The sequence below is a fragment of the Pteropus vampyrus genome, unplaced genomic scaffold, assembly GCF_000151845.1.
Source record: "Pteropus vampyrus isolate Shadow unplaced genomic scaffold, Pvam_2.0 Scaffold82, whole genome shotgun sequence".
NCBI lineage: Eukaryota > Metazoa > Chordata > Mammalia > Chiroptera > Pteropodidae > Pteropus > Pteropus vampyrus.
In genome coordinates this window covers 2,677,369-2,699,838 of record NW_011888863.1, presented here as the reverse complement: position 1 = coordinate 2,699,838, position 22,470 = coordinate 2,677,369, and the positions used below count along the sequence as shown (strand labels likewise).

Here is a 22,470-nt window from a genome sequence, read left to right as displayed (position 1 = left end):
AAAAGTAATTATGTATCTCTAAATCTGTAATCGAGATAGATTTGGAAGAGTGATGTTTTGGTATAAAATCTCAGTTTCATCTTTGTGAGAAGGCACGTTTTCTTCCTCTTCCTAGTTTGTACTTTCCGTCTGAATAGTTACAGAGATCTGGAAATTCTGTTTCTATTATTCTTTCTACGGTTTGTACCTCTCCTTCGTTCCCCTCCCTAAAGGCCTCGTTTAACCCCACAGTACTTTCTTCTTGAACCACTGTAGGAATTCAGTGTTCTCTTCTCTCTTTCCTCACTTAAATAAATCTGCTACGAGATTAATCTTCTCAAAGGGAAATTCCATCTATTGGTTTAGAAATAACAATAGCAAAGTCCCCAGCTGCGTCCCTTTGTCTAACAAACTACAGATGGATTCCTCATTACCATGTTTGTGACCTCCACAACACAGCACTGCTTTCACTTTGTGGCCTCGTTACTCAGTGGTCCCCCCCACCCCAATGACAGCAGACTGAACTATTATGCCCCCACATTGCTCACACTATTAACTTTTTCTTTATTCAGTTTGCACCATTGCCACCTCTCAGCACTTTTTCTTTTACTCAAATTTTTTTTTTTTTAGAAATTCCACTATGAAAGCCATTCTTGACCCTCCCATATCTACATCTGAACTTGTCCCCACGTGTCCACTGATGCTTTTCTTATGGTCTTCGTTTTATTCTAGCTTATTTCATCATAAATCCTCATCTCATCACTCCAACTGGAATTTGAGGGACAATAACTATGAAGTGCCTGTCAAAAAAACATTAACGGAAAACTATTGTTTAGGATGAAGAATGTGAAAAGCAAATTCTGCTTTGTGATGGTTAGAACCCATCTATTTTTGTTTGTTTCTTTATTGGTGAATACTGTTCATGGAAAAACATATAACCAGAATGAAAGGCATTCAGAAGTAAGCAATTATGGTGGTAAAAGGATCTAAACCCACCTTACTTGTGTAGTGATTAAAAACATTTGCAATATTTAGACAAAGAAAAGAAAACTGAGGGAGACATAATTATTATCTTCTAACATTTGAAAGTGAGAATGGACTTCTTTTACAACTTCCTAGGAAAGGGTTTTAACTAATATATGGTGGCCGCAAGAGGCAGGTTTTTGTCCCACTGTAAAGAATATTTTACAGTTCATACTCATTTAAAACCTTAGGGGTCACATTTGATTCTTCCCGTTTGCACACTCCCATTAAACACAAAAGCGGATTCTATTGGTTTCACTTCTAAAATGCATATTTTTTATTTCTCTTGTGTGACTTGTCCAAATTCACCATCATCTGACATGGATTATAGAAGAGTCTCTTTACTGAACTTCCTGCCTCCACTCCTGTCCTGCTGCAATCCATTTCCTACCTAGCAGTTAGAGTGATCTTAAAATGTAAATGAGGTCATGTCACTCATCTGCTTAAAATTCTCCATTGCACTTAAAATTCATATCTCTTACCATAGCTTAGAAAGCCCTTCATCACTGGAGCTTCATCTACTTCTAGTTTTTCCTCCTCTCATCCCAATTCTACTCCACTCACATTGGCCTTCTTTCTGTTTCTCATCTACACGTGGCTTTTTTTCGTCTTAGGGCATTTGCATGTGCTATTCCTTCTGTTTGAATCCTCATCTCCCATATTATCACATACTCAAAAATTAAGTGCTCGACGAAGGGTTCTGGAACATCTCATATAGCGTCCCAAGTTCATTGTGCTATCTTACCATTTTGTTTTCCTCGTAGCAGTTATCGCTATTTGAAAGCATCTTGTTTGTTTGTTTATTTATTTATTTTCGCTTCTTTGATGTCTGCTTCTCCCATTAGCATGTCAACTATGAAAGCAGGAACTTTGCTTTATTCACTGAATAAAGTGTCTGGGCCTAAAAGTGTCTGGTGCCGACTAAATAGGTTAATGAGTGTTTGTTGACTGACCACAATCCATACATTAGATATTTTGCAGATAGTGAAATTTAGGCTTGGAAAGTTTAAATAAGTTGCCCAATTAGTAAGCAGTTGAGTTGGATTCGAAATGCAAGTTTCTATGAGTATGAATTTATGCTATATCACGTTACCGCAAATGCTTTTGTAGGAAGCCCTAACATATAAACTGGAACTATGGCAATTTGGCTTGCTGGCTAGGGATTTGGCTGAAGTTTTGTAATTCAGGTGCAGAATCATTTTGTGTTTCAGCAACTTTTTAAGAATACAAAGAGGCATTAAAAGTTAACACAGTTCGATTATGTAAGAATTTATAATATTAAAGAAAACAAAGTATACGTATTTAGGGAAAATATAACAAAGTATAGAGAATATCATGCTGTTAGTAAGTAAGCTTCAGTGTGTTTACAAATTGGCAAACGCAGTTCTGTGAATGCAAATGACTATTATAGTTACATTTATATAACACTTCATAATTGTAAACTGCTCTCAAGTATATTAGTTTAACTCATCTATCATTCTTTTTTTTTTGTACATTGAGTACAAAAGTTAGTTAAAATCAGCAAAAGCACTTACTAAATCAGCACTTGATGAGAGCAGTGAGTGTTTATTAGTGGTGGGCAGTGTGGCAAACCCTATGATGTGGTAAACCCTGTGGATATAATTCTAAGCCCCATTTTACAGATGGGAATGTGACGTTAGCAAGGTTAGGCAACTTGCCCAAGGTTGTACAGGCCGGTGGGGACAGAGCCAGGATCTGAACCCCTTCTAGACTGACATTTGTGTTGCTCTACTATCACAAGTCAGTTTAAACAAACATTACCTGTTTTATACCTTGAAGATACAAAATATGGATCAAGATGTTAATGCCCTCAGTGAGTTATTGTTCCTTGGTTTATTCATTCGTGTGAAATACCATAGTATATGTTAGAAGTGTTTTAAGAAAAAGCATCCAAGAATGGCTTCCATATTATTTCACTTAAAGAAGAATTTTGTCCCATGTGTTTCATAATCTTCAAATGATTTGGGGGGATTAATGTTGGGTACTTTGCTGGCAACATAATCTTTTTTCCAAATGGAAATTCTGTAAAATATCTTTAGAAATGTTTTGAATAATCAACCTCAATTTTCAAGCCAATTGTTCCTCTAAAATATGAACATGTATAAAATATTAACCCTTTGAGAAGAGACATTCAGTCTCTATTAAAACAAACATCTATTTTGATCTATCTAGAGGGTTGTAGTTGATTGTACAAAGAGTTTGACATAATACATTCCAGTAATTATGTTTTTTAAAAACTATTCTTACTTGTAAAATATTAAATCTGAATAAGTTACAAGATAGGACACAATTTCATAAAGTTTTTTCACATATTTATTAATTCAACTGATTTATAATGATTTCTTATCTGAAAGATGTTATTTTAGTTGGGGATGCAATATTTTAGTTGGGAAAATGCAGTATGTGAAACCATATTTCCTGCTCTCAGTGAATTTCTAGTACATCGAGGGTAGATATAACATGTACAGAAATCACAAAGCAGAATAAAACTACCTTATCTGTTACAAAGTTCTAAAGCCTGACTCAGTGCCTGGAGCACAACAGGTACTTAGTGAATAGTTATTACATGAATAAAATAAGTAGATGAATAAAAATAAATGATTGAATATTCTGCTCCTGTCATTGGCTGCATTATATTCTATTGCGTGTTTATATTCTAATTTATTTAACTTCCTAGTCAGAAATTACGTTGTTTCCAGTCATTCTGCACATGAGGAAGAATAAGGTAACTACCTAGGCGTAGAATTTCTAGGCATTTTAATTTTGACAGATACTGCCTTCTCTAGAGATTGTGCAATTTACACGCAGAAGCAATGTAGGAGAGTATCTTTCTCCTCGATAATATGGGGTGTGACCAAATTCTTAAATCTTTGCCAATCTCGTAAGTAAAAATATCATTATAGTTTTAATATGTGTTTCTTTTTTACATTAAGATAAATAAACCTTTCTGTATGAGTAAGTCATTGGTATTTCCTTTACAGTTAACTGCCTCTTGTGCCTTGCTTACTTTTTCTAAAGGTTTTCTTTTTCTTAATAATTTGTATGGCCCTTTATTTATTAGGGAAATGAGCTCTTGGCCTATAAATAACCAAATTTTCCCTTAATTTTTCATCTGTCATTTGAATTTTTATTTTTTATTCTTTGGAATGCAGAAATTTATTTTCTTTTAGGCTTTTTAGATTCTCTTTTATCTTCAGAATGGCCTTGATCAGTCTGAGATGTTTTTTAAAATTCCCATTGAGAATTTTCATTGTTTTAATTTTTTTGTCTGTGTTTTTGATGAGACTGTTTACAATTTTAAGTTATCTGGAATATATTTAGTATTAAGGTATAGGATATAGAATCAACTTTATTTTTTCCTGATGTCTAGTCGGGTGTGCCAATACTAGTTCTTGCATAATCCATAAAATTATATTGTTCATTTAATTTGGGGATTAATTGAATATAGTTTGAGTGCCAAACAGGAAAGATACATTTCATATCTTTAATGCTCTTCATATTTAAAAATACAAGTGCTTCAGTACAGATTTATCCTGAATATTTTGACATGATACAGAAAAGGTGCCACTCTCTGCCTACTCCAGTACATCTAACTTGGGCACCAACTGTTCAGTATGGCTTGACAACCAACCAAGTATTCTAATTAATGCTTACACTTTCTGTTGCCTTTTTCCCCTACCTGTCAGTTTATCTATCCAAGCACTTTTTTTCCAGGGCACCTATCACTATCGTATGTGTGTTATCAGAGATTTTGGTCTGGCAGATACCATTAGCAGTTTAGTCTAATGAAAAAATTTTCACATAATATGCAATATTTAATGAATAATAATTAGAAATAGATTTTGATTGCATCTTAAAATGACTGCAAAGACTTGTCATATCTAGAGAATTTTCAGGATTTATAAGCCTGATTAGTAGGTTAGCTTAATGATCAAAATGCCTGTGAATAAAGATAGTTCATTTTAGAGAATTAGCCATCTCTAGGTAGAGCTCTACAAAAGATAAATGCATTAATAGCAATTTCTCTTCTCTCCTAATTGTTTTTAAGGACTCCATATACTTATTCTCTTATCATCCTTAACAAGGTAATATCTCAATTGTACTCTTTAGGAGCAAAATAGGAACATTTTTTAAACATTTTAAACTTTCTATGTGGCCACTAAATCACACAGTTGGAGTTAATGCTATGTGCTAGAAGGATGACTGGTTGTAGTAAATTCATTAGTTCATTTTTTAATGAGAGGGATAGAGGACAGGGATTAACCATTAATCCCAAGGATATGTCCTAGTTCACATTTCAATATGCCATTTATACCAAGATTTTTCTAGCTTAATAAAAGTAAACTAAGTTTGGATCATATTTTTTGTTGCACTTAAAAATATTGTTCTAGTTATTAATGTTCTTATAAGTGAGATCACAAATTAATTCCTTTCTTTTCCTAGTCACAATTATTTTTCTGCTTGAAATTTTAAACAGTATATAGAAAACCAAATTTGCATTGTCATCATTGCTTTCAAATTAATATTTATAATATTTTGACAGTGCAGGGAATCTGTTTCAGGCCCCATCTTTAAAGATATTGTTTTTACAATTGATTGAAAAATTGTTTTATGATTATCTATACAACTGACTGACTTTAACTCAGATTCTCTTTTTCTCCAATTGAATAGTTAATTTTCTTTTATTGCTAGAAATTGTGAATTAGCCTTGGCTAGAGTTTACCTCTGGGCATGAGAAAGTAATATATTTTACCCAGTTAACTTGTGTTGTGCAATTTGTGCTGAGACAGGAGACTAGAAAATACCAATTAAAGTGGTACAATTTGGGGAAAAAAACCCAAAAAAATCTCTTTCAACAAATTTTGGAATATTGGAGTCTCCTCAGCCTAGTTTGTCCATAGTGCTGTCCTAGTTTGGCCATAGTGCAGCAGCTCGCAGGAGCATCTGGGGTGGGTGGAGTTTTCCTGACCTCACTAATGGGGTGAAATTGCACTTCTAAGAATAACAGAGGTGCTGCCATTGGGCTACATTTCCACTGATGTTATTAGAAAAATATTCATTGAGCACTTCTTTGTGTAAGTTGTACTCATATCAACACCACTTATTTGATGGCCAATTGTATCTAATGTACCTGTTCCAAAGGGGAGTAAATCTCAACCTTCCCTCCTCATTTGTTTAAATGTTAGTGGAAACGTGGTTGTAATAGGTTTTGAGCAATATTAAGCTTTATAATTTTTGTTATTTTAGTTGCTTAGAAAATAATGTATAAGCAGTATTGTCTGACTTGTAAATGTTTAGAGCAAACCCAGCTTATGTTGAAGCAGCCAGAAAAAGATGAAAGTCTTGCCAGGATTTGATCATGGTGCAGGATTAAGTATTTATAAAAATATGTGCAGCTTGGCAGTGTCAAGATTGTCTGTCCTTCAGATGGGACAGGAGTGCAATTGCTCTGCTGTGAGTGATGGACATAAACAGACATCGTATGCTTTGGTAAAGGGAGATATAATGAATATTAGGAATACATTCACTAGGGAAATCTAAGCAGTGGTGCAATTGATTGTGTAGGGTTGCCTTATAGCTGTTATTGTTTTCTTAAAACTTCAGCTTGAGCTCTTGTTTAAACTGGTAACTTTTTGTGTCAGTAGCTAAAATTGTTTATGTTCAAAGAAGTTTTAAAGTATCTTTCAGCTTCCGAGAATTTTCACCAGCGGAAATGGTACTGGCTACTATTGCTTTCCCTTCATTATATTAAACAAGTCAGAGTCATTCATTCTCTCTTTCTCTTATTCCTCCCTCCCTATTTTCATTAATTAAAAAAAAATCTTCCAGGGTCTATCATTATAACTTTAAATAATATCATTGTATCTCTATCTCTTGGTTTAGCAGCTCTAAATAATGTCTATATTTTCCAAATATGACAAATAAGGAAATTAATATATTGCCTTCATTTCTACCTCTTCTCTCCCACTCTATTTTCTAATTATTGCTTGATGTGTTGTTGAGATTGGTGACATTTATATTCTATTCTGAAATGTAATGAAATCCCTTATCAGTTGATAAAATTAAAAAAATAAATTTTCAGAATTTTATAATATTATGATGTCTAAATATTTTTCATTGTATAAAGATGTAGTACCATGACATTGAAACTTTTCCTACTGGAAGAGAACTTTCCAGCCCTTAATATCTAATGGATCTTTCATTTGTTTCTAGCTTTATTCTCTTCTTCAGGTTCACACTCAGTTGCCATGATTTCTTGTATTCACGTTGACATTTTTGGATTCTCATTAATTTTCATAGGGGGTTTAGAGAAAAATTTCTGAGCCCTATATGTTCTGAAATGTTTTATTTGGGTATCATATTAGATTTTTAGTTTAGATATGCATTAAACTCTTAGATTCAAAATTTTTGTCCATCTGGTCATAAAGACATTATTCTACTGATTTCTGGCATCCAGTATTGATGATGGAAGTCTGATACCAAGTCAGATTTTATGTCGGAAACCTCTTGTTTTTTTCTTAGGAAGTTTTTGTAATTTTTGCTTTGCTTTTGGCACTTATATTAGTTTTGTAAGGCTTCCATAACAAATCATTACAACTGGGTGGATTAAAATAACAGAAATTTATTGTCTCACAGTTCTGGAGGCTAAACATCTGAAATCAGGGTGTCAGCAGCACCACGCGTTCTCTGAAGACTCTAGGGGCGAATCTGTTCATGCCTTTCTATTAGTTTCTGGTGTTTGCTGGCATCCTTGGTTTGCAGCTGCACAAATCCAATCTCTGCTCCATCTTCACGTGGTGTTCTTCCTTCTGTGTGTGTCTTCATTTCCCTGTTCTCTTATTGTAAGGACACCAGTTGTATTGAATTAGGGTCTACCCTAGTTTAGTATGACCTTGACTTAACTTGATTACATCTACAAAGACCCTATTTCCAAATAAGGTCACATTCACCAGTACCCTTGCTTGAGACTTCAACACATATTTTGGCGTGTGGGGGCACAATTCAACCCATAACAGCATTGTAAATTTTTACCAGAATATGGCCAATGTGCTATCTAATCCTGTTTAACATACAGTGAGACGCTTCAGTTTGAAGATTAACATCTTTCTTAGTTCAAGAACATTGTCTTTTATTATTTTATTAATCATTTCTTTCTTTTTATTGTCTCTAATATTTCTTTCTAGAACTTGTATTTGTTAGATAATTTCACTTCCTGGATTTACCCTCCTTATTTCATACTCACTGTTTTATTTTCTCTTGATCTTTTGTATTCTAGAAGATCTGTGACTTTCTCAGATATCACCTTGATCTTTCTTCCTCTCCTTTTCCTTTTTAGCCAGTTTTTGAAATGTTTATTTGTGCAATCATAATTTAATTCCCAAAATTTATTTATTTTTTCTGATTTCTAATATTTTGGATGCAGCATATACTCAAATTCTCTGAAGACGATAATTATTATTTCGCTCTTCCCTGAATCATGTCTGTTTTCACTTTGGTCAGTTAATGCCCTTGGTTTTGGTTTTCTCATAATTCTTGTGTTATAAAGGTCTAATGACTGGCATAGGTTTCCAATGCAGTTTTAAAGGTCTGTTTCTTTACTAGCATTCTTGTATAAATGACAGGGCTGACCCAGAGTTCATGATGTGGGACTGTATAGATAATATGCAGGCTTTCCTTTGAGAGCATGTGTGTGTGTGTGTGTGTGTGTGTGTGTGTGTGTGTAGCAGAAGACAGGCCGGGAATACTAACAAGTGTTAAATGGGGAGGGTATTGCTCAGAGGTTGGAGTTTTTTCTTTATATATTTTTTTGCTGTAGCTGCCTTTTTTCTCTCCCTTATCCTGCTTCTTATTTGAGGAACGTCTTTGGAGTTACTTCAAGCTCTATTCGGCTTCTCTATCAAGTCCTAACACCTTCATTTGGCATTCTTTCCAGGCAGATATTTCACCTTCTGGAGAGAACATTTCTATGTTTCTCTAAATTTATTCTCTGTGTAAAAACCTCTGCTACCAGCTGCTCTGTTTATGCTATAAGAGGAAGGAGGGTCTTGGCTTCCCAGCTATTCAGATGCTGTTCTTTAATGAGTTGCCCAGAAGACTCTCCAGACCCCACTACCACTGTTAGTGCTGGTTGACTATGCACCTAGGAAGACCTGTTCTAACTAGAATCTCTTGTGAAGCAGTTTCTTCTCTTCCTTCTCTGATGGTCTAATCCTATTTTTGTTCTGCTTGCAAAAATGCCTCAATATTTCTGTTTTCTTTATGGAAAGCATTCTCATTTTTCAGTATTATCATGTAAGTCTGATAAAATATAATTTCAGTTGATTGGGGGAAGAAGGACATATACTGCGTGCCATTTTCAATACAGATTTTTTTTCACTTTTAAATTTTTTTATTTCTTCTCTCACATGTTTTACCATATGAAATTTTGTGTGTGCATGCATGTGCACACACATAAACACACTGTATTAATGAATGGACCGAAAGGATTTTATCATGTATTTTCTGTCTGCTTTCTTATTTTCCTTGGCATCTGGAAAGGTTGTTATACAGTGTTTTGTGTAATTTGTGTGGTTGTCATTCAGTGTTTTTCTGTATTGATGCTGTATCAAGTGCATTTTGATCATTAAATCATCAAGAAATCAAATAACTTCTTGAATGTTTAATGAGCCTACATTAATAGTTGGTCTTAAAAATTGAAATACTTTCAGGTTAAAAGCTTTGGCAGTGTTATAAAACAATTTAATGGCAGAGTTTAAAGATCTGATTTTTTCCCCAATTTTTAATTGTATTGAAATATAATTAACATATAACATTATATTAAGGTGTACAACATAATGATTTGCCATATGTATATATTGCAAAATGATTACCATAATAAATTTAGTTAACATCTGTTACCTCATAGTTACCAATTTTTTTGATAAAAACTTTTAAGATCTACTCTTTTAGCAACTTTCAAATATACAATATAGTATTGTTAAGTGTAGTCACCATACTGTACATTACATCCCAGCACTTATTTAGCTTATGTATATATTTTTTTGTTCCATGTTTATAATATTATTTTGGTAATGTGTAAGAAGCTTCAGTCAAATTAAGAGGAAAATATTTAAAATCTTTTCTTTTCAGCAAAGAATCGTGGAATTGCTATTCCAGTGGATTTGGACAGCCAAGTTAATACTCTTTTCATGAAGAGCCATTCAAATATGGTGCAGAGAGCAGCCATGGGTTGGAGACTATCCGCTCGCTCTGGACCACGCTTTAAGGAAGCTCTCGGAGGGCCTGCTTGGGATTATAGAAATATTATTGAAAAGTTACAGGTAAAACATGAGCATGAAATGGCATTAATATTTTCTAAATTATAATTTTTAACACACACAGTCACACAAATAAAATATGCTTTAAAATATCAAATTCTAGTTGGGGACAAGGCTTTACTTTATAATTCCCTACCAACACTACCCTTTTTAAAATCATAGCTTTCAAGTAAAAGTTATGGGTTATTTTTAGTGAGTAGATATTATTTAATGTGTGTATAGTAATGAGTCTTAATATCAAAATAATAATCATAATACCAACAATAAAATTTGGTAAAATATTTTACCATAAAGACTCATGTAAAAAATTAAATATTCATAACCTTGCTTCAATTCATCTCTTAGTATTCTCTTATACTCCTTTGGTGAGAATGGTGTAAGCACCCTTACTCCCAAATTATTTTCATAGTAACCCTCTTCTGTTTTTGGCCTGGATATTCTGGGACATTGAGTAAAGAGAGACATTGTATTAGTCTGCTCAGGCTGCCATCACAAAATACCACTGCCTGGGTAACTTAAGCAACAGAAATTTATTTTCTCACAGCCCTGGAGCTAGAAGCACAAGATCAAGGTGTTGGCAGGTTTGTGTTCTTCTGAGACCTCTCTCCTTGGCTTGCAGACTGCTGCCTTATTAATGTATTTTCATATGGTTTTTCTTCTTTGCACATATATGTCTGTATCCTAATAGTCTCTTCTTATAAGGACACTAGTCATATTGGATTAGAGCCCACTCATATGAATTCATTTGACCTTAATTACCCCTGTAAAGGCCCTACCTCCAATTATAGTCACATTATGAAGTACTGTGGGTTAGAACTTCAATATATGAATTTCGAGGGTGACACAATTCAACCCTTACAGACATCTTCTCATCCATATAATTATAGATTTCATGGAACAAATTAGGGTATAGTTTTGAGGAAATGGTCAAGACATGAACTGGAATAAATATTATGAGAGGTCACATGTAGATTAATTGGTAGAGGTTCAGAGTTTTAATAGATGAGTGTTATATGCAATTAAAAAGACCAGTTAGACTCAGTATGAGGAACCGTAAGGCTATAGGTTATTAAAATTTGGAGAGGAAATGTCCATATAACTGATTAAGCAATTATTGATTTGCAAGGTAGAATTATCGGGAAGACACTAGAGGAAGGCAGATTAATTAAGAATAACTAAGGATCTCAGCCAGGTGGCAGTATGAGTGAAGCAAAGAAATAGGTGTTGCATATTATAGTGATGGCAGGGTCTATAGACTTGGTGGCTGTTGGTTTGATATAGAGAGAAGGCATGAGAGGCATTTAAGAGGCATTGATTGGAGACTAGGTGATATTGTTAAGAATATTGTAAGAGGAAAGGAAAGAATATAGTAGAAGGATGTTAGCTATGGTCATTGAAAATAAGATGAATTAGGTTAACAAGCTACTGAATATATTGAAGTTAAGTCTATATTTGATGATAATGAATTAGGATAGTGGGTGGAATATAATGATAGAAAAAAAAGAATATCTTGTGAGAGGCCAGGAGTGGCACAGAGGCCAAGTAAGAGAAAAAAGATAGGTTCAGAAAGAAAGGAAGTCAGGTTCATGAGAGCCAAAAAAGTAGAACATTTTAGAGGAGAAGTAGATAGTAGTATCAGCCAGCATAGGGAAGATATGCCTTAAACTTGTTTTTACATAGTCATTGACATCATGAAATAAGTGTTGGTGAAGACTCTATACCACCCTCTGTGTGCTGAAGATAGAGCCATGAGGTCCGTGCTTCATGGAACACACATTCTAACTCATTAAATAAATGATATAATGTTAGATTTTTAAAACTTCTATGAATAAATAAAGAAGGTTAACGACATGGTGTAGAATCATTAGGAGAATGATCCTATAGTTAAGGAGCACCTCTCTATTATAGAAGTGGCATTTGAATTGAGACCTGAATAATAGAAGAATAGTCTACTCAAAGACTTGAGGACAGAGAGTTTTAGGGGACAGATGAGTAAAGGCAATGGTGCTTAGGCAGGAACAAGATCGGTGAGTTTCAGGAACCCAGAGAAGACCATTGGGACAGAAGGTTTGTGAGCAAAGTATTATGAAATAAGGGACCAAATCATATAGAGACTTACATAGTAAGGCATTTGGGTTTTTTTTCTAAGTGAGAAGGCAAATTATTGGAGATTTTAAGCAGAAGGTAGGCATTACTTGTTTTACCTTTTAAAAGATCATTATCGATTGTGAGTGGTGAGTAGTGAATGGTTTATGGAGTCCAGATATGGAAGCCATGAGTCTATTGCATTAATTCAGGTAAAAGGCGATGGTGACTTTGCTTCAGGGGGTAGAAATAATAATAAAGTGCATGAATTTTGGATTTATTTCGCTCTAGGGTCAATAGGACTTGGTAGATGGATAGATAAATTGTGGAGATAGAAAGAGGAATCAAGATGAGCCTGGGTATGATATGATTGGATCATTTGCTAAGGTAGGGAAGAATTCCATTAGAATGGGAATAGGAGTTCTGTATGGAGAACTTTAAATTTGAGGTGCATATTTAGCTATCAACATGAATATGTCAAATAGGCAGTTGGATACATGAGTCCAGAGTGGTTTGGAAAGATGTCCATACAGGAAATATAAATGTAGGAATTTTCAGCATATATAGGATATTAAAACCTGGAATTGGTTGAGATGATCCACAAGAAAAGGTAGAAATAGAAGAGAAAGGGCCAAGAACTACCAGGAGTTGGCAAAGGAATGGTCAGGAGATAGAGGGGAAAGTGTGAGGTTATAGAAGCTGAGAGCAAAAAGTGTTTGACAAAGTAGAAAGAAGTGTGTAAAAAGTTTAGCAGTGGTTGGGTAGTATTAGAACAGAAAAGTCACCACTGGATTTGGCGACAGGATGATGATTGCAATTAATTGGTACTCAATAATAATGATTACTCACAATTTTTAAGGGATAAGAAGTGGCCAGTATGTGTTAGAGGCTGTTCTATGTATTTACCTTTAATCTTCACAGCAAGCCCATGTGATTCCTAGTATTATTATTCTGAGTTTTCATGGGGGAAAATAACGAATTAGAGAGATTACTTAGTTGGCCCATGATCAAAATAAGAGATGAAGACAGAATTCACAGCATAGAAGCCTGAGCCCAATTTGTTTAGTAAATGAAATGAAGACGAGAGATAGTCTGAAAAATATTTGATAAGCATATTCTCTTCCTAGTTTCTCATTTATGTTATTTTCTTCCTGGTGGTCTCTTTTAACTGTCATGAGAAATTTTTTAGAAAGCTTTAGAGTGGTTGAAATAGGAATGATCACTTTTGTTAAAAGGAGAAGAAAGAGTTAAACAAGAGTTAACTCCTGAAATCAAGAGATATGGTACCCCCATCTGTGCTGCTGTAGCTGAGAGTAAAAATAAGCAATTGTCAATCAGTTTTCTGCTTAGCAAAAAATATCATAGCTATGGGTGAATAAAGTCATTATGTGAGATTACTTTTTTCTTCTAACATAGTTATTTTAAAACAGAAAGGGGATTCTTTAATCTTTAAAGAATGCTCAGTAAATTATCGTTGCCTATAGTTCATTTTAGAAACATGTCAGGATGCTTTCAGTTGTAATTAATGCAGTATTCCACTAATAGTGGCTTAAACAATAAAAAAAATATATTGTTTCACATAGCAAGGAATCTGGAGTTGGCGCTCTTCCTGAGTTGATTAATTCAGTAACTCCATAGGTCAGGGCCCTAACACTGTTGGTTTGTTAGTTTTTCACTTAAAGCTGGTCTCCAAAGGTCACATGAGAGCTTTCTCACATTTTGGATTCTCAGCCTCAAGCTGTCTTGAGAGCCATAGGTAGTTTTGAAGGAAAATGCCCCTTCCTTCCCCAACACATCCTGCCTAGACCAATCACTGGCAGGGCAAATGAAATGGCCATGACTGGCTTAAACTAATCAACCTTGACCTTAAGCTGAAGAGGCTCATCTCCCTGAGAATGTTGCTGCCTTATTCAGAAATAACATGGGGATTCTGTTAGCACGGAAGAGGGTGAAGAAAGGATATTGGGTAGGTGACCAATAGTGTCTATCAAAAAATGTAATTTGCAATACTTTTAAATGTCATTGAGCCTTTGCGTAGTACTAATGCTACTTCAAATAAGATAGTGAAGATTTTCCCATTGGAAGAAATGATTAGTCGTGGGTGACCAATGACACATATAAGATCTCTTTTTTAGCTCTTTGAAAGCATGCCTCAGATTATTCCAATTTGATTAATACCTGTCATGTTTCCATTACAATCCTAGACACTGCAGGCCTGTAACAGTGGCTTTATTGACTTTTCATCTTATGTGTACATCCTTTGAAATCATACGGCTACCCACTTCTCACATAACTTATAAATGAAAATGTAGCCCCAGGTGGTATTCACGCAGAAAACCAGACTAAAAGCATAACTATTTGGTAGTGCCATGGGAAGGTGGGGGACATCTCTGAAATGCACATGTCTCATTCCTGGTTCGTATTCTGAGGCTTGTCATATCTTCAGAGGATGAAATCTGACTTGAGTCTTCACGTAGGTTGTCTTGTGCTTTATTCCTCAGGACGTGGTGGCCTCCTTGGAGCAACAATTCAGCCCGATGATGCAGGCTGAGTTCTCAGTGTTGGTTGATGTGTTGTACAGTCCAGAACTACTGTTCCCTGAGGGGAGTGATGCAAGAATACGATGCGGTGCTTTCATGTCCAAGTAAGTGGGTGCAGTCTGAGATTCTGTTCGTGTCACTAAACTGAGATGGCCTCTAACATTTCTGCTATTTATTCTGCTGGCACATAATGACAGTCCACGGGGTATGGGAAAGGTCTAAAATACATGTTAAAAAATGCTTCAAAATAATTAATTTGATTCATTCGAAATTTTCTGGCTGAGTAATATTCCATTATTACTTTACCCATTCATCTATCAGTGAACACCTCGGTTGCTTCAATATCTTAGATATTGTATATAATGCTGCAATGAACATAGGGTGCATATATTTTTTTGAATTAGTGTTTTCATTTTCTTTGGATAAATGCCCAGAAGTGGAATCTCTGGGTTATATGGTAGTTCTATTTCCAATTTTTTGAGGAACCTCCATATTGTTTTCCATAGTGGCTACACCAATTTTCAATTCTTTACAGACCACATCTCTTACACTCTCCTCTTCCATGTCTTTAAGTGTCAGCTGCCAGTTGGCATCCTTATCATTTTCTGGACATGATGGTCAGCTTTCTGTCTCTGCCCTTGGTTCATACCGTTCCTTTTACAGGGATGCCTTCTTTTTCTAGTCTTCCTGCCAGATGAAATCTTCATAGTTAAATGTCATGTCTTCACCGAAACCTTCTCTATCTGCCCTAGGCAACTTCTCCAAAGGAATGTAATAGTTTCTTTGTCTAGTTTATGGCATTGCCAATACCTGTGTTATAGCACTTATCATGTCATGTGAGAGGTGGCTGTGTGCAACCTAGTGTTGTCGGGACTCTCTTCACAGTAACTCTGAGACTCAAGAGATCAGTTAACTGTGTTATGTCGCCACAGAGTGGTGCTTCAGAATCTTGGCTCTGAAGTCAGGTGGACCTGGAACTATTTCCAGATGCCACCACTTTATAATTGTGTAACCAGAGGCAAGTTGCTTTATCTCTCTAGACCTCTGTTTTCTCATTAGTAAAATTAGGCTGATAATTGAACCTGTAGCATTGGCTTGTGAGGATGAATTAGGAGAATCCATGGGAAGTCCTCACCCTGACACTTGGGAAGCCACTTAGTAGTCATTGGCTAGTGACAACTCACTTTTCCTCAGGTTTAGTAGCACAGTACTATGTTATGTCACTGAAATCAGATAATTCCATTATATGCTACATCATTTTAGTTTTCCATGAAGACTTATATCTCACAGGGTCGTTTTGAAAACCAGCTTTTTAAGAGCTATATGTGCTAAGCTACAAATTCTGAAGAGGAACATTTTATTTGAATTTGAGTTTTTGGGATGCTATGTAACTGTTATCCTCAAACTTTTCTCCTGACAGTGCAAAGGTTACCACTATAAAATTTGAGTTTTTGTCTAAATTATATAAAAAATATAGATATCCTAATGTTACTTTTTTGTTGTTTTTGTTTTGTTTCTACTCACAAAAACTGCCTGTTTGTACCAAGCTATAGCAGTGAAAAATAGCACATTATTATTAATGCAAACTAGAAAGCAGCCCATTATGCTAAGGTTGCAAATCGTGTACTGCCACTTCTACTATATAATTAATGTAACATAGTACGTAGAAAATAATATAGTATAACATAATAAAATGTAATATACTGCAAACATTCATATTTTTCTACTAGTAAGATAATCATTATTTCATTGTTTTTCAAAGAGTATTGTGTCCCACTGAAAGTACGCTACCTGAATAAAATTAGAAGCACTGAGATATATTGCCTGTAAAACAGAGGATGTTTTATAATACAAAGTCTATAAGCTGAAATGTAATTTTAAAACTTTTGAAAACAGATTTCTATCTCGTTTACTTCATATTCTCAAATAATAGTGTGATTTATTTTCCCCTCTAGTGTATGATGTTAGTATATAGTTTGAAGAGAAATCACTGTCCTATTTAAGATTTCATGTTTTGCTTTAAGGTTGATTAATCATACAAAGAAACTAATGGAGAAAGAAGAAAAACTGTGCATTAAAATTCTTCAGACTTTACGAGAAATGCTAGAGAAGAAAGACAGCTTTGTGGAAGAGGTATTTAAGAAAATTTTAGTATTTGAAAATAAAGTAGAATTTCTAGAATACTATAACCAATGAATTGCAGTAGGTTATTATGTAATTACTTGTATTTCATATTAACTGTGTGTGTACTTAGATATATTAGATAATTTGAGTTTTTGTGTTATTTATCTTTTACATCTGTTTTCAACTGAAAAATAACTAAGGTTAAAATGGCCCAAGTATTTGGTTTATTCATTTTTATTATATTCTATCTTAAACATGTATATTTTTCTCATATAGCTTCAATGGACCAAACAACCTTTTTGAACAATGAAAAACCGAGATTCATTATTAAAATTTTATTTCAAGTTTTGCATATTAAAATGGTCTATGCATTTTGGCATATGTTGATTTTTATTATAAATATATGTTCATGTCATCTTCTATAATATTTTTCCAATTATTATAAAATAATATTAAAAAAATAAATGGGATAGTGTTTCTATTCTTAACTATATTAATTTAAGAACTGCACAAATGATTTTCAGGGAATATCAACTTATAGATAATAATTGTCAGTCTGTTATTAAAAATGACAGCTCAGGTGCTCATTAAGAGATAGCTAGCAGCAGGTTTAATACCCAAGGTGATACACTTAAATATAAAATATAAATCTAGTATAGTTTTTTTTTTCTCAGCTAGCTATCTTTACTTTTATGTTTCTTATCATACAGATTTGTTCCATGCTCCTTAATAACTTTTTGGTCTGTTTCTATAAATACTAATCATCCGATATGTTTAAAATTAGAAGGATTTTATTTTATTTGTTAATTTATGTATTTGCTATTGAATTCCAAAAAGATTTAGTGGTAGGGTTTTCTTTTTTAAAGAATGTATTCTTGTAGAAAAGAAGTGCAGTCGTGAATATTAATAGAAGGTGCAAAGCTTCAAAGTACTCTGAATCACATGTTCAGTTCAGTAACCAAAATGACTTTTGCTTTACATTATTTCTCTTTATCATTTAAACTATATTTAGAAAACAAATTATTAAAATCAAGGTGGTCATTGCCAATTTTAGCAATTGTTTCTGTAGCATAGGACTCAAGAAAAATATTTATAAGTTTGCGTATATGGTATGCTTTTAAAAATGGCAATGTTCCTTGGGACTTTTTGTTGTCTTCCTCTGATTCCTTAAAATATTGCTGTAGTTTATTTTTGACTGAAGTACTAGATTGTAAAATAGAAAAATGGGGTCAATATAAATTTTTGACAGAAGCATAAGGTTTACGATAACAGTAACTTCTGCTTAATGGGAGATAACTGATAAGCCTTCTAATTTTATATAACAGATTATTATTGAATTACTCTAAAGAAAAATAGGAAAAAAATCAAGTAAGATTTTACTTTGACTGGTCAAGAGTATATAGCTCCCAAACCACCCTAACATAAATTATGCTGGCATCTGTTTCTCCTTTGCATTCCCACTGCTATCACTAGTGTAGGCTTTCAAAATCTCTTGTCTGGAAATCTACAGCAGTCTAGTTCCCTGAGATCTCCTTGAAGGGAGGCAGGGCTGTTGTTTTCATAACTCCAAGGGGCACCATTCACATAAAATAAGATGTGAGTGGCACCACCAAAACATAGCCCTCAGGGAAAAGTTAAGATGAGAAAGGCTAGTTGGGGGTCATTCATTCAGTGATCTAACACATATATTGTAAGGTACTATTAAATGCTGGTTATTGTGCTTGGGCAGGGAAGATAAAGAGATGGATGACATAGCTGCTAAGGGCCACCATGGGATACAATTCATATGCTAGTGGACTCCTACAGAGATCATGAGAGCATGTCAGAATCCTTCAGGGACTCTTGACTGCCTTGGTGTTCAGGTCCTCCATTACGTCTCCCATGCTTCCCTCCTCCCCACCCTCCTTACCCATTAGCCTCCAGAAATCTGTGTTACTCAGTGTGTCTGAAAAGCCCCTCAGGCTTTTTCTGCACTGACCCTCCCTACATCTGGAATCGTGGATTGATAAGATTCAAGCAAGCTTCTATTCCCCTAGTGTTATCTTTGTGGAGTAGCTAATGGATAATATATATCAACTATTCTAGCCAATGATGATTACTTTCTCAATAGAATTACCAAAAGTCTTTGTGCCTCTCTTTTGTGATACTTCAGGCTGTTTCAGAGTTTTTAGTCCAAGCTTCTTGTTTTATAAATGATGTATGTCCTCAGACCCAGAGAAGTTGTGTGATTTGCCCAAGGGCACACAGCAACTAAATTGTAGCGCCTTCCTCTTTGCTAATCTTATTTATTAGATCACAGCCAACTTTTAAAAATGTTGTATATCGCTATTAAGAAATATTAGTGTATTTTGTCTAGCATATTTTGAGTTCCAAAAATTGTGTCATAGGTAGACAGAATATAAGATAGAATATATCATCCAAAAATTGATAAAGGTTTAGAAAACCTCTAAGAAAATATTAAAGAATGTGGAAATGTAGTCATTTAACTAAGAAAAGAAGAATCTGAAAAGGACTTATGAGTATAATTTCTTAATTTGTCTACTAAGGACAGAATAAGAAAAAAAAATGTATAGCTGAAAGAATTCTAGACCTTAGATAACTTTTTAATTCTAAGTGTTTGGAAATGAGAAACATTTCTACCAGTGGAAGTAGACTTTCCCCAGGTTATTTTAAAGAAAAGCATATTAGACCTAGAATGATTGAAATACCTACAGGACTAAGTGATCTCTGCATGTCATCAGTTGGCCCTTCTTAAATGATTGGTGCTCAGTTACCTGTGACAGTGAAGGGGAGCTATTAAATGGCTCATCAGCCTGGGTAAAAAGGCACTGGGTATAACAGATTCAGAAACTGATCAAAGCTATTACTTTATAACTCATGCACTCTCAGAAAAAAAGAACCCTGATGATCAGTAGTGGGAAAATACTTGACTGTGCTTTCATGATTATATTTCCTGTTTACCAAAAACTTAGTGGTTTAAAACCACACAAATTTATTACTTTAGAGTTTTGGAGGTCAAGAGCTTAAAATCAAGATGTTGGCAGGAGTGCATTATTTTTGGAGACTTTAGAGGAAAACTTTTGTGTGTGGTTTTTTTTTTGTTTGTTTGTTTGTTTTGGCATGTGTGCCTTTTCTAGCTTCTAGAGTCTACCTGCATTCCTTGGCTTGTGACTCCATTCTCCATCTGCAAAGCCAGTAATGTAGCAACGTCCACCTTGCCCCGCCCCGTGCATATGCATGTGTGCACACACACATTTCAATATCACATCTCTTTCTCTTACTCTGACCCTCCTGCATCCCTCTTTCTTATTGGGACACTTGCAATTCCGTCGTACATACCTGGATAATCCAAGATAATCTCTCCATTTCAAGATTCTTAATCACCTGTAAAGTCCCTTTTGCCATGTGAGCTAACATTACAGGTTCTGGTGGCTAGGGCATACATGTCTTTGGGAGGGCCATTCTCCAATCTATCACAGTGATACTCTTTACTGACAGTGACAAAAGACATATATAATATAGATAGAGAGCTTACTTGTGGCTGATTAAGATTAGTATGAAGGGCAGTTTAAATGTGAATGAACATAACAAAATGCTTTAAATTTATAACATTTATCTGTTTTAAAGTATTTTAAAATATTTTGCTGCCTTTCAATAACAATTCCAGAAAGTATGTACAGCAGACAGTGTTAGCTCCACATTTGTAATGTGGCGACTCAGAGAATTGAATTGCATAAAATCACACAGATTACCTAATACCTGCTTGTCTAATAACTAATCAGCTGGATTTCTACTATCTGTGTATTGAAGCATTCTGAAGAGAGCTCTCAAAATTAAAGCAAAACAAAAAACACACCAGAATTTTTACATTAGCTATCCTAATATTACATTTAAGACTCCATTTACTTAAATTTACAATGTCCGCTTAAAAGAAAATCTCTATTCTCATTTTTGTTTTTTTGGTCTCCAATACCAAAGGGGGTGTGTGTGTGTGTGTGTGTGTGTGTGTGTGTGTGTGTGTAGCTGCTAAAAATTAAAAAAAAAATACAGCAATGAAGTGTAAATTTGCTTCATAGTTGAACTAAATGCCCTTTAAAGCAAATTCCATCTTTGAGAGCTCAGTTTTCTGATTTTGAATAATAATCAGAAAGGAAAATCATGTAACTCCATTTTATCTGATAGTAATTATTTTACAAACATTTACAATTTGTAATACCTTTGATTACATTTCCTAAATTGATTTTATTTAATATTTTTTTCTTGTTTCATGTTTCTTAGTTTGTGTCAAAAGGTCGAGAGATAAATGGGTGGGCAATATCTTGAAGATTCTCAACATAGTTACATAAGTAAAGGAAAATGTAAATTTCTGTTATGTGTACTTGTATGTGAAGTCATCTAGTGATCATATATATACTATCTGTTGTAGTATAAGTTATAGTACTTATATTTATTGAAGGGTAAAACATGAAAATTGTATATAGAAAGTCTTTAAGGAAGAAAGTTACTTGGCTTTTATAAAAATTGTATGTATTTGTTTAATCGATTCTGATAGAAAAGCAAAAACTTACAAAGAATAAAACTCTAACAACCATGAGAGCTCAGTATTCCTTTGGGATTGGTCATATTTAAAAGGCTTTTATGGTAACAACAGCAGGCATATTTATTTGCACCTAAAAATAAATATGCTGGAAAATTTGAGGAGGTTAAAGAGACAAGGAGGCATGTTTTAAAATGGCTTTAGGGCAGTATGATTTCTAATGTTCTCAATCCTTAAAAGCATTTTGTTCTACTCTTATCTCCATAACCTCTCTAGCACACAAAAAAGAAACACCTGATAGGATAAGTGTGCTGTTGAGCAGAGTAGCTTAATTATTGCACTGCATCTTTGTTTTACGGATTTAAAGATATTCTGGGTACATATCTCAGTAAGCGTTTACTGGAGGTGTTAATGGAGATAAAAAGAACTCTGTGGATTGAATAGAGGTGAGCTGATGGGGGAGGCAGAGTACAAGAAGGACTGTTTTCAGAGGATTGATGTGGTTTTAAGGATTTGAGGGGTCAGTTTTCTTCATCTTATACTCTATGGTATACATACATTTTCATTAAGCTTTATTTATAGAACATTACAAATTATTTCTCTCAAAATAAAAAAACATAAATCATAAATAGTAAAGATGTCTATGAGTTCTGATCATTAAATATATAAAATTTGTAGTTTCTGTACTTGAGAATGGGAAAAGATAAAAGGTAAAGATAATATTCCTATCTACTCTAAGTTACACTGACATACATATAATCTACAAAACAATAAAGATGTTTAGTCAAGTTCAATATTCTTAAAATGTTCAGGTTTAAAAGGCCATATATCCTTGGAATACTAT

At 34.2% G+C, this 22,470-nt stretch overlaps 1 protein-coding gene across 1 annotated transcript in view; it reads left to right on the top strand.

Moving 5' to 3' along the window:
* Positions 1–22,470, top strand: part of ITPR2 (inositol 1,4,5-trisphosphate receptor type 2) — a 437,650-nt gene that overhangs the window by 223,060 nt on the left and 192,120 nt on the right. The window contains exons 32-34 of the mRNA XM_011363170.2: positions 10,153–10,343; positions 14,927–15,069; positions 16,990–17,098. Coding sequence (XP_011361472.1) covers positions 10,153–10,343; positions 14,927–15,069; positions 16,990–17,098 — 443 coding nt within the window. The remainder of the gene's footprint in view (positions 1–10,152; positions 10,344–14,926; positions 15,070–16,989; positions 17,099–22,470) is intronic.